Genomic DNA, 17,685 nt, shown 5'->3' on the forward strand with positions numbered 1-17,685 from the left:
AGGCCCACTCTACTAGAGCACTAGCGGCATCGATGGCGGAGCCCAGATCCGTCTCCTTGGAAGAGATTTGTAGAGCGGCAACTTGGGCGTCGGCTCATACCTTCTCGCAACATTACCGCTTGGATGTGGCTGCTCGGGCCAAGGCCCGGTTTGGAGCTTCAGTGTTGCGTTCAGGGATTTCCATGTCCCGCCCTGGGTGAGTACTGCTTCGGTACAGCCCACCAGTCTATGGATTGATCTGCTTGATGAAATGGAAGGTAAAATTATGTACCATACCTGATAATTTGCTTTCCATTAATCATAGCAGATCAATCCATAGTCCCTCTCAGATATCTGTATTGTTTTTTGTTCTGGTTGTATTTCAGGTTCCAGTTTATTCTTCAGTTCCTGTTCAGGAGAACTTCGTGTTCAAGTTCTTCCAATTGGATTTTCCACGAGTTGAAACGATTTTGTGTTACAGTGAGCTCCTGCATTTCTCTCCCCCCGTTTCGACGGGGGCTGGATTGATAACTAAATTATTCCGGCGCTCCCTCCCGCTTCGGGCGGCAGTAGGGTAGCTTTGTATCCCTCCCGCTTCGGCGGTGTTTGGGATAAGCCAGATCCCCCCCTGCATCGGCGGGTGTGGTGTCCCTCCCCCGCTCCGCGGGGATGAGCTGGACGGATTCCCCTCCCCCGCTTTGGCGGTGGTGAGTTGGGCAGAGGGTCCCTTTGTGGGTGTAATTCTCTAAGTGCTGAGTCCTGCGGATGGAGCTTTGATATCGACATACTGAGGAGTTTCCGGCAGCACATGACCACATATAGGGAGGCAAAAGGATTGCTCTCTATCTCCACCTGCTGGTAGATGGACACAACTCACCAGTCTATGGATTGATCAGCTATGATTAATGGAAAGAAAATTATCAGGTATGATACTTAATTTTACCTTAACTGTCAGAAGATATATAAGTTCAAATTGCATTTGAGTGTATAACAGTTTGATGTGGCAGTGGAAGTCTGTCCCATCAAAAGCCATGTGAAAGCTTACATCAGAGCAACAGCAGCTTTCACAAGTTATCTTTCTCTGCACCTATTAAAGACCTATGTAGGACTGCCTTTCATTCCCACTACTATCTAGGTTCTCCCATCAGATTAGTAAATTTTGACGCTCTGTATTAGAGAATCTCTTGAATTTATTACAGTTTCTATGCTCAATTTTTTCCTGCCAGAAAACACATTTTTGTAGTTTGTCTCAAGGAAAGAATGGAAAAGGATTTGAGACAGTCCTTAGTTTGACTGTCTTCACATGTGAGACGGTTATATCTTGCTTCTCTGTGGAGAAAACAGAGCAGCTTACCTGGAATCCATCCTTTACAAAAACAGCAGGATAAATCTACTTCCCAGGTTCCCCTGGTGTTTAAATTTTACCTGCATTGTGAGGGTAATTCCATAAGGAATAATCTAGTTTTAGGTGCAGGAAAGGCATGCAAATGGTATGTGCATAAGTGGTCACTTATAGAATTCCCAACTAGCAAAAAATATGTCATCTGAAGGCACATACTTTGGATGCACAGCACACAGGTATATATGTAAGTTTATTATATAATTATTATTTAATGTGTTTCTATGCTACCATCTGTGGGCTAATATAAGTGATCGGACTTGAATGTTTTTGGCTGTTTGTACTAGTATTTTATAAAGAAAAGTAGGCACCTACTTTTCTTTATCGAATAAGTTTAAGCTAGGCACCACAAGTACAAAAGCACTGCCATACTGTGACAGACTGAAGATCCACCAAGCTAGATAACCTGTTTTTCAGTGGTGGCCAATCCAGGTCATAAGTACCTGGCAGGATCCAAAAAGAGTAAAATGGATTTCATACTGTTTGTCCCAGGAATAAGCAATGGATTTTCCAAAGTCCACCATAATAATGGTTTATGGACTTTTCTTTTAGGAACATGTGGAACCTTTTTTTTTTTTTTTAACCTTTTACACCAACCACTTTTACCAAATTCTCTGGTAGCAAATTCCAGAGTTTCATTACACATTGAGTGAAGAAATTTGTCTCCAATTTGTTTTAAATATGCTACTTAGTAGCATTATTGCATGCACCCTACTAGTCCTTGTACTTTTGGAAAGAGTAAAAACTAATTCACATCTATCCATTCCTCTCCACTCATGATTTTTTAAACCTTTTATAACCCCTCAGTCGTTTTATTTGCGTTGAAAAGCCCTAGTGCCTATATAGAGCCACCATTGTAGAATTACCTTCCACATAACTGAGGGAGTCTTGTGGCATGTACTCGTGTTACATAACTGCACATGTGCAAAAGGCTTTCTACCCTTTCCTAGCTTAGTAAGGGCATGTTTTGTCATTAGCACCATGGAAGTACAACCCCCCCCCCCCCCCCCCCCCCCCCACACACACACACATTTTTTTGTATCCTGCTGTCTAAAGAGAACGCCAGTTACTGGTAAGTAAATCTGCTGTACATAGGTTCTGCTGTTATAAAATAGGGAATCTGATTTATATTTTCTTTGTATACTCGTTTTTTGCAAAATATTACATGTAAAGAGCAATTACAGCTGAGAGAAGAAATCGGTTTTAATAGTAAACATTCAGTATTTCATTATGAACATTTATATACAAGTATCAAAACTAATTTGGGCATTTTTTTTTATTAGCAGGTTCACTAAAATACGTTCTTATGTAGGTTTATTTGGTTGTATTTTAGTGCCTGTGATCCAAACAGTGCTTTTATTTTATTTTGGATTTAGCTCACTCCTAAAACCATTTTTCCATGTTTTACCTCTGGGGAAGATTAGCAGCTATAATGTTTCTGTGTTCAGAATTGCAGGAAATCTTCCCAAAATGGAAGAAACAGGGAAATAATGTTAGTGCTGTTTTTGTTTCACAGATCAACTTTTGATTTTATCTTCTTTTGTCCCTTGTTTCAGACAATTGTGATAGAATATTTTATAGCAGCATCTAATTTTCTTTGGAATACTTTACTACTTATACTTGGTGCCTCTTTCCTGATGTTACAGGAAGGAACTTAAGTCTTGTGTTAATTTTTTATTTCACCCAGAAGAGGATGGTAGTTTAACCAGCATCTTTTGTTGTGTTTATGAAGTGGGCCTTTTTTCTGCACGATAGTTTACCAACAAACCTCTATAAAGCCTTACACCTCAATTTTCACGAAGCAATTGGTTTTAGGGGATGTTAAACTAACTACTAGAAGATTTTGACAGGATGTAAAACGAGATGTTAGGAAAAATTAAACATTTATATAATGCATATATAACAACATTTTGACAACATAGTTCATATTAAAACACAGTCCTATTTTTAGAAGAATACAGAATGGGGGTGTGGAGAAGGTTTTGAAAATAGAGCCTCATTTGGAATTAATCAGTCGTTCAAGAATTCTGTTTTAGATTGGATGATATGCACACTACTGGCAAATTCAAAATGCCTCTTTGGTCATTGGCAAGTTTTGAAGAAAAAGATGTGAGTTTTATCTTTTTCGTGGCTTCCAGGTTATAACTACTCAGAATACTGGTGGTTATATTCACTTACCGTAGAGCAAAATTATAGTATATACTTCAGCATGTGCCTATTTCTAACCTGATGATCTGAAGAAAATTATTCACAGTTTTACTGCTATTAGCTCAACAAGGATACTAGGGGGTAATTCAGTAAATAAGGTGCTAACGTGCTGATTACTTACAGAAATTATTAGAATACTGGCATACACACACAAGTGCCGAAAATCTAAACACTATTCTGTAAATAAGCACATTTCTATTGTGTATATTTGACAGCTGGGTGTACACATGGGCAATGCCTGGATGGCATTCTCATGTGTAACTTACAGAATATTATAAACTACTTCACGTATGTCCACCATTTAGGTGCAAGCACTTACACCAGCTCTGTTGCTGGTATAAGTGCTTGTGTATAAATTTTATGTGTATGTCAAAACTGTTACACTAGTATTCAATTAAAAAATAATAGACACCAACTTTCCTTAGTAGGGCAAGCACCCTCTAGACACCTAAATGTAGGTGTACTGTTATAGAATTGCTGTGGAAAAAAATATATATTTTCTTGGGAACAGATTGTGCTTAAAGTACATTAAATAGCGAACTGTGGAGGTATTACCAGGAAGTCATTGAGAAGCCGTAATGCCAAAGTTTCATTTTTTTAATTGACCAACAGCACTTGTGTGTGTGTGTGTGTGTGTGTTTATAAATAAAAATAAACTAATCACTGGGAAAATAAGTGTTGCAATAGGTTTCAGCTATATAGAAGAGATATTTAATAAGTTACTTTGTTTTCCCCTTTAAAAATTCACCAATTTACCTGATTTAACATTGTAGAATTTTGTAATGTGCTTGCTTCCTTAACTGGAATTTAAATTAAGAAAAATGTTTTTGTTTAGAAAGTACTTATTTCAGGTTGGTGGTGTTCATGTCCAAAATTCAAGCTTCTGTCAGTCTCACGTGACTTGGATCTATGATGGTTCCGCATGATGCCTGCTCCTGACAGAGAAATTGTAGCTGCAGTATGATGGAGAACATTTAAACTGCATATTATAAATGTTGGTAATTTGAGATGAGGTGTTAAGGGAATGCTAGAATACTGGGGAAAAATGAAACCAAACTATTTGATTCAAATAGTTTAGATTCAGGGCATAGGATCATCACAGAATTCTACAATGTTAAAAAGAAAAATCAGGCAAGAAGTCATTTTTTTTTTTTAAGTGGGAAAAAGTGTCTGATGCCTTTTCATTAAATTCAAAGTGGAACTGAAAATCTTGCAACCATTTAGTCTTGATTTCCTTTTTCACTGTTGAGACCCATCATCTAACAAACTTTTTGTGTAAAGTATCTCAAGATGATGATATATGTGTAATACATACAAGTTGTAGTTCAGTTATTGCAGGATAGTATATATACCGGATGAAGTCTGAGATGCAGTGTCTTATTTCCAAGAATGTTTTAGCTTTGGAAATCGATGTAAACTGAAGGTATTTCACGCTCTGTCATAATAAAATAAGGTTTTGTAGTTTCATAGCCAGAAAGTTTTGTATGAATTTTTGTACCTCCTGTATACTTATTAAATGTTAAATTGTCTTAACATAATCGTATATAAAATAGCACCTCAGGAAATTAATCATACCCATGTTCTGGTTTACTGTATTTGTCCTGGAGAGAAACTAGATTCCTTTCAAGTTAAGATATATTTTATTAGACCAACTAGGAATTATCCAAAGATAATGAAGTACATGAACTTTAAAAACAACATAGGTCCTTTCTTTAGGTGTGATGGCCATGTCTGAAGAAATGTACAAGGTTTTAAGAGTTCATGTACAGCATTTGGATTATCTATTGTTGATCTAAGAAAAGGTGTTACAACAGATTAAAAAAAAAAAAGTCAGGTAAACCTAGCAAGTGTGTATATAAAATTTCTCAGAGGATATACAGCTCTCACAAGTGGCTGTCATTTTCTGACTGAGCAGGGGTGGAAAGAATATAAATAAAGCTCAAAGAGCTTTCTAGAGTGGTGCACTGCACATATCTAGGATTTCAAGCATTTTGTACAGGGCTGCGGCATTCTTCATTTTGTAGAGTTAAAAACAAGTTTTTCACATTATATGGCCTCAATTTTGCTTTCTCAGAGATCACTTAGGGCAGTAGTTCCCAAATCTGATCCTGTAGGCACCCCAGCCAGTCAGGTTTTCAGGTTATCCACAATGAATATTCATGAGAGATATTTGCATGGACTGCCTCTTCTGCATGCAGGTCTCTTGCATATATATTCATTGTGGATATCTTGAAAACCTGACTGGCTGGGGTGCCTCCATGACCAGATTTGGGAACCACTGACTTAGGGTTTTTGGTCATTATTAATTTTTGGCAGTCACCTTCACGTTGAGCAGCTATAGTGGAAATCTTACCATTGATCTTTTTTGTTTTTTAAAGTTTCACATTGCCTGTATTTCTTCCACTGTTACCAGAAACATAGGACTCCCAGTGGCTTCAAGAATTTCTAGCACTGTGGCAGGATGATGTTGGTCACGGACACTTAAGAATTTACCCTGGCGTGTCAAACACCATATTCTTAGTAGACATCTGATATGACACAGGGTTCTTCGTGACCATCGAGCAAAAAGAAAAGCTGTTTGGTTCAACTAATTCTGATAAGTGCATCAGCAGCTTTAACCTCCACGGGTCTACAAGCTGCACCAGGTGCTTGGGAATGCATCAGCATTGAGGAAACAATTGTCCCTATTGGTGTCAAGCATGATTTTTTTTTCCATCCTTCAGAATACAATAGATGTAATGCTACTTTTTATCAGATACCATATTAATACTTTCACCTCTTAACACATGGCTTTATCACAGTGGAGCCAGTTGAGCAATTATAGCCATATCATTAATGATGTACCACAGAGTTCTGTCATTCTGGATATAGCAACACCATTCATAGTCTTTTCAGCATTTTGCCTCTCCTGGCCTCTTGCCTTGTGCATGTTTTCTCTTTTTGAATTGCCATGTCAGTTCAGCCATGCTATTTCCTGATTTTGCTACCACAGTCTTTTGGTGGCATTGTATTTTTCTCTCCTAGTATAGATCATTGCTGCTTTTAGAAAATATGAATGATTTAGTCCTGCAAGAGGCAGCAAAAATGCAAGAGCAAGTTCTGGAATTGCCATTGAGCTTAGATTTAGCTCTTCTTCCAGCTAGTATTACTAATGTATGCTACTGCATTAGTACACACTAAGTGTTAATGCGCATTATTAGTAAGTAGGTTCCATTGCATAAAATGAGATGTGATAGAATAACCTGTATTAACAGCATTACATGCAGTAATGTGGTAATACACTGTAGTAACTCTAGTTGGGTGGTTTTTATAAAGAGTATATAAAGTAGTGGATTACATTAACCAAACTACACTATAAGACCCCATATGAAGCATAATGTTTTGGTCTAAGATATTTGACACTGTTGTAAGTGAATCCATGTTGTATGGCATCTACATTGTAAAATGTAATAACAAAAAAGAAGGGGGATCCAAACCTTACCACATTATAATCTTGTTAGATTGAGCTGCATTATGTGGGGTCTACAGTGTACATAGCCTTGCATCTTGTGATCTGTGCTGTCATGGGAATCTCTTGATAAACCTGAGTTACTGGATAGATGCTCATTCCTATTTTCTGGATATTTTCATATCTTAATAGTGTAGTGAGAAGCAGATACAACCAAAGATGATAAAATTAATGAGCCCAGTTTGCTTAGGCCATCTAGGTAGACAAAGGGACACCAAAGTCTGGATGTTGAGAGTTTACAGAGTATTTTACAAAAGGCACAGTGAACATGAAGCCTTTTGTAAAATACCAATGAGGGCACAGAAAATAAGGAGCAACCATTTTATAATGAAACCTATTGAACAAAAAGGCAGCAGCACAGGGTTTTGAACATGTGGCAATTTTTTGTAACCTACACAAAACAGGATGGCCAAGAGGATCCAGTTAAGGAACAAAGCTGCAAAAAAGTCTTCGTTTTGCATTTCAAAATGATTTTCAAAGCTAGAAAACTATGCGCACTTGTTTATCCATCAGTCCTACAAATCCATTGCTGACGTCTAGATTTTATAAAATTGTCATGTATTTCCTTTGCAAAATAGAAATCACTTTAGGCCTGCCCATAGCATGCCCTTTGTTACTTTCTACATGCCATGGACATAAACATGCAAGTGGTTTTCCTATAATTTGTTTTTAATTGTGCCATTTATATGTGTAAACCTGTATACATGCAAATGCCACTTAAGCCTTCTAAAATGACCTGGCTGTTGTGATTTTTTTTAATACAGTTATTAGAATTTGATAAAATTACAGCATTGCTTGTGCTATTTTGTACAGGCCTATGAGAAAAAACAATTTCCTTGCACGTGTCATATAATTTTTCTGCGCTTCAGTTTAGTGTTTTATCTCAAGAAGGTACTGTTTGTCTTTATTCTTGATATTTTCTAAAAGAGAATATTCAGAATTTTCAAGTGACAAGCATGAAATGATCAGGACAGTACTCATCCTGATGTCTCATTTGGTTATTGTCCCATCTCCAGAAATTATGGGTCAGATAACAGAGGGTGGTTTTTATCAAGCCGCATTAGCGGCTCCCGATACAGTAATGCCGACAAAGCCCATTCACTTTGAATAGGCTCCATCTGCATTGCTGTTCAGCTTGATCATAGAGGCTCAGAGTGTGGAATACCTTTGAAGAAAAAATGCATCCAGCTGAACCCATTAATGTTGCTTACAAGACATTTTGAGATGTTATATATGTTGCCATTTGTAAGTTCTTCGCATACTTGCTAGTTTTGGCTTTCAGATTATATCTTTGACGAAAGAAGAATAGCCATGAATGATTTCATTAGATGGTGGTTGCAAGATTTTTGTGGGGGTTTTTTTAAGGCATGATTTAACATGGTCTCATGGCACATTAAAATATATTGAATGAGAACACAAAAGCAGGCAGTACTGAGATGAGATGGGTGTTTACTATAAATGAAATTGATACAAAACACCTCCAGTGATGGCTATGTGGGTTGTTTACCCCCCCCCCCCCCAATGTGGGAGGGATCTTACTACTTTGATGGCATCAAGAATTTAGTGCTTAGAAAACATTCTGTTATATTTTAGAAGCCCTTTAATATGTTGCATTTGTAGAGGGAAGGTTTACTTTGTATAGCAACATTTATCATTTTCCTAGTGATTAGGCTTTGGCTCTGTTTTGAAAAACCTTTTCCCCACAGATGTAAAATGGGAGGAACTCTTTCGAAAATAGGGCACTCAATGCCCATGGCACCTTCATGTAAGTAATACATTTTGTTTATGGTACCCATTAATGTTTGGCATGTCTGAGCTTTCTTTTCCTCCACCCGATGAAGATAACACAGCCATTTCATCTGTCTGCTACACTGGGTGTGTATAACTAAAGCAAATTGAAAGTATTAGGAATACCTTTAACTTTTTCAGAACACCCACATATGGAAGATTGGCACGCTTTGGAAAAGTATTGGTAACTATAGGCAGATACTGCCATGACCTGTATCTCAAGGCATAGTGTTCCTTGAGTCGTGAAAAAAAACATGTAATTTTTTGTTAATAAAGCTGTAATCATGGAAGATTACGGAACATTTTCTCTTCATTTTGTGATGAATGGCTCTTTCCTTTGCAGCCAAACAGGTAAAAAGTTAATGGCGAAGTGTCGAATGCTTATCCAGGAAAATCAAGAGCTTGGGAGGCAGTTGTCCCAGGGTCGCATTGCACAGCTTGAGGCAGAGTTGGCTTTACAGAAGAAATATAGTGAGGAACTAAAAAGCAGTCAAGATGGTAAGGTTTTATTGCTATACTTATATATTTGACTTTATCATCATGTTTTATTGGCCAGCCCGATAGATACTGCCAGTTAGGAAATATAGCAAGAACAAGGTATTTCTGTATAATAGTTCTGTTGTTTCTCATGAAGGCACAATATCCTTTTACAATAAAGATTCACGGGAAAAAGATGATAGAAACATTGGCTTAGAAAAATATGTTAATCTTAAAATGACAGATTAAAGATTATTTTGTCAAGAAAACATAAGATGATCTCTTTGGGAGGGGGAGGGAAAATTTTATAACTGGGTGCCTGGTAGGAGCCTGGTCTATAAAAAATAGAACTTTTGGAGCCTGGTCTATAAAAAATAGAACTTTGGTGCCTACTTTCCTTTATAGAAATTTAAGGTAACAGCGAAAATCTATGCCTATAAGTTAGGCATGAGCACTTAATGCCAGCTATGGAGCTGGTGTAACTGTGCACACTTAAGTTCCAGTGATACATGCTACATTTAAAATATACACTATGCAAGATAGGTGTAAAATGTATTACCCTCAACATACTGAAATGTGTGCTGTTTTTTGATGTAATACCATAAGGATAAAAAAAAAAATTTAAAAATTGCACACTAAAGAAGCAACAGTCAAACCAAAGAGCTCTGTGTGAAAAGGATCTTGACTGGTCAGTGAGTTGATTACATAACACCTACGTGTTTCACCGACAGGCTGCATCAGGAGTATTAGATATACAGAACAAATACTTCTTATTTGAATTCTAGAGTTTTGATGACTTTATATACTCAACTTTAAACTGAGATTTGACCCCCACGGTGACCAGCATTTCTCCTTACTGGTAAGCCTGGATGCTGACACAAACACAGAAGTAACTGCAAGTGGGGCCTTCAGCACTGTGTATGCTCAAGGCCTGCCAGCTCCTAAAGGTGGGAGCCAGCAGGCCACAAGCACGTGCAGATGTTAAAGGCCCCAGATTGGCTCTGTTTGTAGTTGGTTCTGTGTCAGCAACAGCAGCTAGAGTTACTGGTAAGGAGAAATGTTGGTCACTTGGGGGAGGTGGGGTTAGGTGAGGAAAAGAGAGAGACATGCTGGTAACTGCTGGGGGAGGGGAGGGAAGATAGAAGTGTAAGTCACTGTGGGAAGGAGGGGAGGTAGGAGTATTTGCCAGTCACCATGGGAGATGAATACTTGAATATAATCAGCTGAATTATTTGTTCTATATAGCTAATACCCCTGGTGCAACCTATTGGTGAAACATATTGGCTATTGTGTGCTCTTTGGTTCTTGTTTTGCTGCTTTAATGGGCTCATTTTTTGGCTTTCATGTGATGCATCTGCCTCTAATTTTTTTCCCTACTATCATAAGAAGTGTCATTGCAAACAGGATTGATCAGGCACACAAAGTGGGTGATGAAATCCCATGGTGGGACAGAACAGCTCTCCCAGTCCTGTATGCAGTGGTCTCAGCTAGGTTTCCCCCCCCCCCCCTTTCTGCTCAGCTGAGTTATGTGGATGCCATACAAAGCTGTCCTGATAATTTGTGACTGTCTCTGGGAAATTGTGATTAAAGTGGGCAAATCCAAAATGTTGAGAGTGACCAAGTTTCATGTCATGGATCTATAAGCAGTCTGAAAAAAAATTACGTTTGAACTTCTGTAAGATTTTTGTCACATAAAAAGATGGGGGGTTGGACTGGTGTATTATAAATTGTTTTCTTTAACAGAACTCATTAAAATTTTTGTTTTTCGTTTCTGGTGACTGTAGTCATCTTTTCCTGGAGATGTCACATTTTCTGTAATTGTTTAGTGATTTTGCTAACGTTTTCCCTCAAATTATTTTGCTTTATTTTCTTTCATTTGATACAATTTTTGGTCATATTGATGAAGTCAGGGTTTAGACCTTGCTTGTATCCTGGCAGAAGGATCCAGAATTTTACATGTTCCAAGTTACAATCTGTTTAAAGTTACAATCTGTTTTGGTGGAGACCACAACAAATGCAACTGTTGCGCTTGCATGTTTCCTTCAGCCTGCAAGGATCATCTGAATCATTTTTGCAGCTTCTATGAAGCTGAGAAGAGGCTGCTTCAGATTAAGAAGAATCATAGAAAGGCCTCTCTTGCGCAGAAGTCAGTTGGTTCTGAGTCAGGAATTTTCCATGGTGCCACCCTCAACTTCCCAGCACAGTGGCTTTAAAAGTCCAGTTACTCAAGGTGGACCTCCAGATATTGCCTAAAAGTGACGGGTACATCCTCAGAGGGTCTCCAGGCCTATAGTGCAGCCCCCACCTGTGTGCTCACACAAGGCCGAAGACATTGTCCTTGACACCTTTCAAAGTGCTTGAGAAGCATAAGCATATCGATGTTGAAACTTCTCAACAAGGAACTTCTGTACAACTTCTGTTACTTAGCTTACCACTATTCCAGAACCTATGAGATAGTTGTGTCCATCAGCCAGCAGATAGAGAACTGAAAATGGAGCTGAGACATCTCTTGGCATCCAGTCCAGGTCCTCAGTATTTTCTGTCTTCAGCAAGTGGATGGACTCGCTTTTCAGCCTCTGGTCCTGAATGAATTGTTCCTGGTTCAGTTGGTCAGCTTTGCGGGTGGCTTGAGTCTGCAGAATATCTGGAGGTTTTCAGATCCCTTTCTCTGCTGCCCTGCAAATTTACTTCTCCCCTCCCTTCCTTCACCCATTTCTACGGAGCTCTCCTTTTCCAGCATAACAACCTTTAAAAAAAAAAAGTTTACTGGAGAGTATGGGACAGAATATCAATCCTGATCCTTCACATCTGAGGTGGAGACTGTGAACTTGGGGTGAGCATCTGGAAGTGGTAAGTCCGACTAAAGTTTGACTTGGAACCACTTAGAAGGTTGCACGTTCTAGGGGAGGGAATCCTGACTCACTGCTTGGGACTGTGTTGTGCTGCACTTACAACAGTCGGGGTGAATGGTAACTCCCGCAGAGGCAGTTAAGCTGTGTTCCTGCTGTGGGAACCAACGGCCAGTGTCGAGGCGTTGCAGTGCCTGCAAGTCAGGAAGCCTGCAGGACACAGAGGAAATGGTTGGTGGCAGCAGTCTTTGGATTTCATGCAGTGCCTGAATATGCCGGGGACTTTGGACTGTCCAGCAGAGCCAGTGCACAGTTTGATGCAGGAGAGCACGGGAACGGGTGCCATTTTGTCAGGGCCGACTGGCAGTAAGGAACAGTCTGTAATCACGCACAGAGCACAGCCACCATTTCTCACGCTCGGGACCTGACGAAACATTCAGCTGCATCGGGATCTTTGTTTTCTCCGGAGTTCATATTGCTCTTACATCAAGCCTGTTTACTGAAGCAGGGACAGTCAGAGTTGCTGCAAGGTGCTTCGGTTTCTCGCCTCACTGCACCTCCAGCTCCTAAGAGATCTCCTTTGGACTTCCAGAAATGAGCAGATGAGGCCATATCTGCTGCTCCCTCCTTATCTAATGTGGCCTCGGTCTGTTCAGAAGAACCATGATTGAAGGAGCTGTTAGAGGAGAGAGAGATCTCCATCCTGAGGAGTGAGATGATCCTAAAGCACTGAGGTAGTTTCATAAAGAGGCGCTCAGTACTCTTATTTCTGAGACACTAGTGGTGCTTTCCATTGAAGAGCCTTCTGCTTCGGCAGGAGTTCCATCTTTGTTGATCATGAGGGGGCTTCTAAGGTCCTTCTAAGGTCATCCTGATACATCCAGACATTCAGGACCTGATTACAGCAGAATGGGTCTCCCTGGACACGGGGCTGATAGTAGGAAGAGCCATGATCTGCCTCTACCCGTTGGTTCCGGAGAAGAAAGATAAATTGCAGCTTCCTAAGATGGACTCTCTTGTTACGGCTGTGACAAAGAAGACCACTTTGCCAGTGGAATGGAGCATTGTCCTAAAAGACCTACAGGATAGGAAGCTAGAAGGTTCGCTGAAACAAGCATTTTAAGTGGCCTCTTGGGCCTTCAGGCAACAGGGTGCTGCTTGTTCATGGCAAGAGCATGCCTGAAGAGGCAGCAGCAGCCAGCAACACAAGACGGGTGCCATAATGCCCTTGGATTCTGGTTGCCAGATGGAGTATGAAGTGGTGGTTGTCACTTAGGAATTTTGAGTGTCAGAGCTCCCTTTCCAATAACACAGTGGAGGTGGTTACAACAGACACCAGCAAGTTGAGTTGGGGAGCTCATTATAAGTTCCATCTGGCACAGGGAACCAGAACAGGAGTCTCAGTGGATGATAAATCACTTGGGTGCTCAAGGCAGTGCAAAATTCTATATGCAACTTTGTTTCCTTTGTGGTAGGGGCTCTGCACTGAGTTTTCTCTGACAATACAATAGCAGTGTCTTATATCATCACGCAAGGTGGGACCTGCAGTTGTCCAGTGGCAGTGGAGGCAGCCTCCCTCATAAGCTGGGCAGAAAAAAAAATCATCTCTACTTTATTGGCAGCTCACATCGCTGGGTCCTGGAATGTGGAGGCGACTTTCTTAGCAGGCAGTCCTTGGACCCAGAAGAATGAGACTATCCAGCCAGGGTTTTCAACTGATAGTGAACCGATGGGGCTCTTCGCTTCTGGATTTGATAGCGACAAACCAGAATGCCAAAGTTCCCAAGTTCTTCAGCTGTTGGAAATAACTGGGCTTGTTATTTGGAGATAAAATAGGAGACTGTGAACATCACAGGACATCACTGCTCTACTCTTCTGCATCTTTCTGCCATTGTACCCCCCACCTGGTTCAAATTGCTATTGAAGAGGTTTTCTCCGTTGTAAGAGGATATTTTACCCATACCAGATGCAATGCCCTGTCTTTTTTTTCAAACCTAGATAAGGAGAAAACGTAAGCAAAGCAGGCTACACCCATTTTGTCAAAGCAGCAGCAGTCATTTTCACTACAACCAGTAGCTGTATACAACATACAGTTGTCTTCCAGTGGGGAAAAGGTATTAAGTTCATTTCTTCTTTTCATGAAGAATAGGAGTCGTCAAACTATAGTAACAAATATAATCAAAATAGAATACCAGCTCAGATTGCTTAGCCAACCTCCAGACCAACCCTTTTGCTAGACTTCCCTACCCTGCACTTTTTGAAGGCGGTCAGTCTCCTCCTGTAGTCCAGCGCCATAGTCGGTCTCACCACAGGAAAGGAATCTGGGCTTCTTTTCTAGGTGTGTTCCTCATTCTAAAGAAGGCTGGGTGTTTGTCCCATTCTGGATCTCGGATATTTAAATGTTTTTTCTTCATAAGGAGAGACATTCAAGATGAATAGTGTCAGAGGATCTAAAAGTTTTGAAACATTAATGATGATGATAAAATTTATTTTAAATTTTATATCATAAAAATTCTAATCGAGGAATAAGTCACATACATTACAAAGGAGTAAACAAATGACATTAACAAAAAATAAACTGAATTCACAGCAGCACATAATCAAAACCAACTTTTGTCTTCATTGTTCCATTGGCCCATGTACTTGAAAAAAAATCTTTCATGTCCTTCTTGACTTGTTTATTTTGTAATGTACAAAGTTCAGTGGGCAGAGTATTCTACAGTTTGGGCCTATAATATAAAAAATAGAAGCTCTATTCTCCGAGGACATGAAGCCCATATTCTCACTTGTGAGTGACGTCATTCACGTTGCCTGTTGCGGAGCTTAAATACAACTAATATAGCTTTAAGAGCACGCGCTGTGTCCCCACCGCTCATGTGCAAGTACTTTCCCACCTGCTGAGAGAGCATGGGACCAGCAAGTCTCTTCATCCGAGGACATGGATTACTGAGACCGAGTCAGCACGGCTTTTGTGTGGGGAAATCTTGCCTGACCAATTTACTTCAATTCTTTGAAGGAGTAAACAAACATGTGGACAAAGGGGAGCCGGTTGATATTGTGTATCTGGATTTTCAAAAGGCGATTGACAAGGTACCTCATGAAAGGCTACAGAGGAAATTGGAGGGTCATGGGATAGGAGGAAATGTCCTATTGTGGATTAAAAACTGGTTGAAGGATAGGAAACAGAGAGTGGGGTCAAATAGGCAGTATTCACAATGGAGAAGGGTAGTTAGTGGGGTTCCTCTGGGGTCTGTGCTAGGACCGCTGCTTTTTAATATATTTATAAATGATTTAGAGATGGGAGTATCTAGCGAGGTAATTAAATTTGCTGATGACACAAAGTTATTCAAAGTCGTTAACTCACGACAGGATTGTGAAAAATTACAAGAGGACCTTACGAGACTGGGAGACTGGGCGGCTAAATGGCAGATGACGTTTAATGTGAGCAAGTGCAAGGTGATGCATGTGGGAAAAAAGAACCCGAATTATAGCTACGTCATGCAAGGTTCCACGTTAGGAGTTACGGATCAAGAAAGGGATCTGGGTGTCGTCGTCGATAACACGCTGAAACCTTCTGCTCAGTGTGCTGCTGCGGCTAGGAAAGCGAATAGAATGTTGGGTATTAGGAAAGGTATGGAAAACAGGTGTGAGGATGTTATAATGCCGTTGTATCGCTCCATGGTGCAACCGCACCTTGAGTATTGTGTTCAATTCTGGTCGCCGCATCTCAAGAAAGATATAGTAGAATTGGAAAAGGTGCAGCGAAGGGAGACTAAAATGATAGCGGGGATGGGACGACTTCCCTATGAAGAAAGACTAAGGAGGCTAGGGCTATTCAGCTTGGAGAAGAGATGGCTGAGGGGAGACATGATAGATGTATATAAAATAATGAGTGGAGTGGAACAGGTGGATGTGAAGCGTCTGTTCACGCTTTCCAAAAATACTAGGACTAGGGGGCATTCGATTAAACTACAGTGTAGTAAATTTAAAACAAATCGGAGAAAAGTTTTCTTCACCCAACGTGTAATTAAACTCTGGAATTCATTGCCGGAAAATGTGGTGAAGGCGGTTAGCTTAGCAGAGTTTAAAAAAGGGTTGGACGGTTTCCTAAAGGACAAGTCCATAAACCGCTACTAAACAGACTTGGAAAAATCCAAAATCCCAGGAATAACATGTATAGAATGTTTGTACGTTTGGGAAACTTGCCAGGTGCCCTTGGCCTGGATTGGCCGCTGTCTTGGACAAGATGCTGGGCTCGATGGACCCTTGGTTTTTTCCCAGTATGGCATTACTTATGTACTTATGAGAGAACGTATTGGCTGTGCTCCTCACAGCGTCTGGTGCGTGAGGTTATTTTTCAAGCTTTTTTTGTGCCTTCCCTTGGGGAACCTTGATATCGGTGTTGGTATCGATGTCAGGAATTGCATTGGCATCAGGTGCATTGGTCCATATGGCTGAGAGACCTGTGTTGGACACTGGGAGTGGATGTGCATCGAGTGGGTTTCCACCTGCCTCTATGCCAACCACTGTGCAGGGCCCCCCAGGACCGGTCAGCATCGGACCCGACCCCGAGGCAATGTAGCAGTTTGCAATATACTACACCAACAAGCAGGGAGGGCAGTGGATCACACCCACTGTGTTGGGAGGCTGCCTGGCGGGCAAATCCAACAGCCTGGTCAATAAGACTGAGCAGGGTAATGCAACCGCACAAGTGGTCACTCAACATGGGCATTGCCCACGAGATTGAGTGTGGGGCACTCCCTCTGTGGACCTCTTTGCCACTCAATTCAACCACAAAGCCCCTCAGTTCTGCTCCAGGCCCATGACAGAATAGCATCGGATGCCTTTCTCCTTCATTGGGGGACCTGCCTTCTGTATGCGTATCCTCCCATCCCTCTTGTGGGGAAGACTTTGCTGAAACTCAAGCAAGACCGAGGTACCATGATCCTGATCGCTTCATACTGGCCCAGGCAGATCTGGTTCCCTCTTCTTCTAGAGTCTTCCTCTGAAAAACCTTGGAGGCTTGAGTGTTTTCTGAACCTTATCACGCAGAACAAGGGATCTCTTCTACTTCCCAACCTGTAGTCTCTAGCCCTCACAACCCAGATGTTTAGGGCTTAGAATTTGCTTCCTTGCATTTTCCTTGGATTGCAAGCAAGCTTTGGCCTTTTACTTGGAGCAGACTAGGCCCTACAATACAGTCCACCCAGCTTTTTATTTCTTTTGATCTCAACAGGGTTGGGTCACCATGAGACACAATCTCCAATTGGCTGGCAGATTGTCTCAAGAGTCAGCCCAGCCTGGGCATTCGTGAATGAAATGCAGACATGGGGAAGCTACTGCTTGCCTTCGGATTGGTAGCATGGAATGTTGCCACTATTTGAGTTTCTGCCAGGTACTTGTGACCTGGCTTGGCTACTGTTGGAAACAGGATACTGGACTCAATGGACCATTGGTCTGATCCAGTATGGCTGTTC

General features: G+C 40.8%; 1 protein-coding gene across 3 annotated transcripts in view; it reads left to right on the plus strand.

The window, feature by feature from the left end:
* Nucleotides 1-17,685, plus strand: part of WTAP (WT1 associated protein) — a 220,861-nt gene that overhangs the window by 184,215 nt on the left and 18,961 nt on the right. For all 3 annotated transcript variants that reach the window (XM_030198401.1, XM_030198399.1, XM_030198400.1), the window contains exon 7: nt 9,226-9,380. In XM_030198401.1, the coding sequence (XP_030054261.1) occupies nt 9,226-9,380 (155 nt within the window). The remainder of the gene's footprint in view (nt 1-9,225; nt 9,381-17,685) is intronic.

Source organism: Microcaecilia unicolor, chromosome 3 (assembly GCF_901765095.1).
Source record: "Microcaecilia unicolor chromosome 3, aMicUni1.1, whole genome shotgun sequence".
NCBI lineage: Eukaryota > Metazoa > Chordata > Amphibia > Gymnophiona > Siphonopidae > Microcaecilia > Microcaecilia unicolor.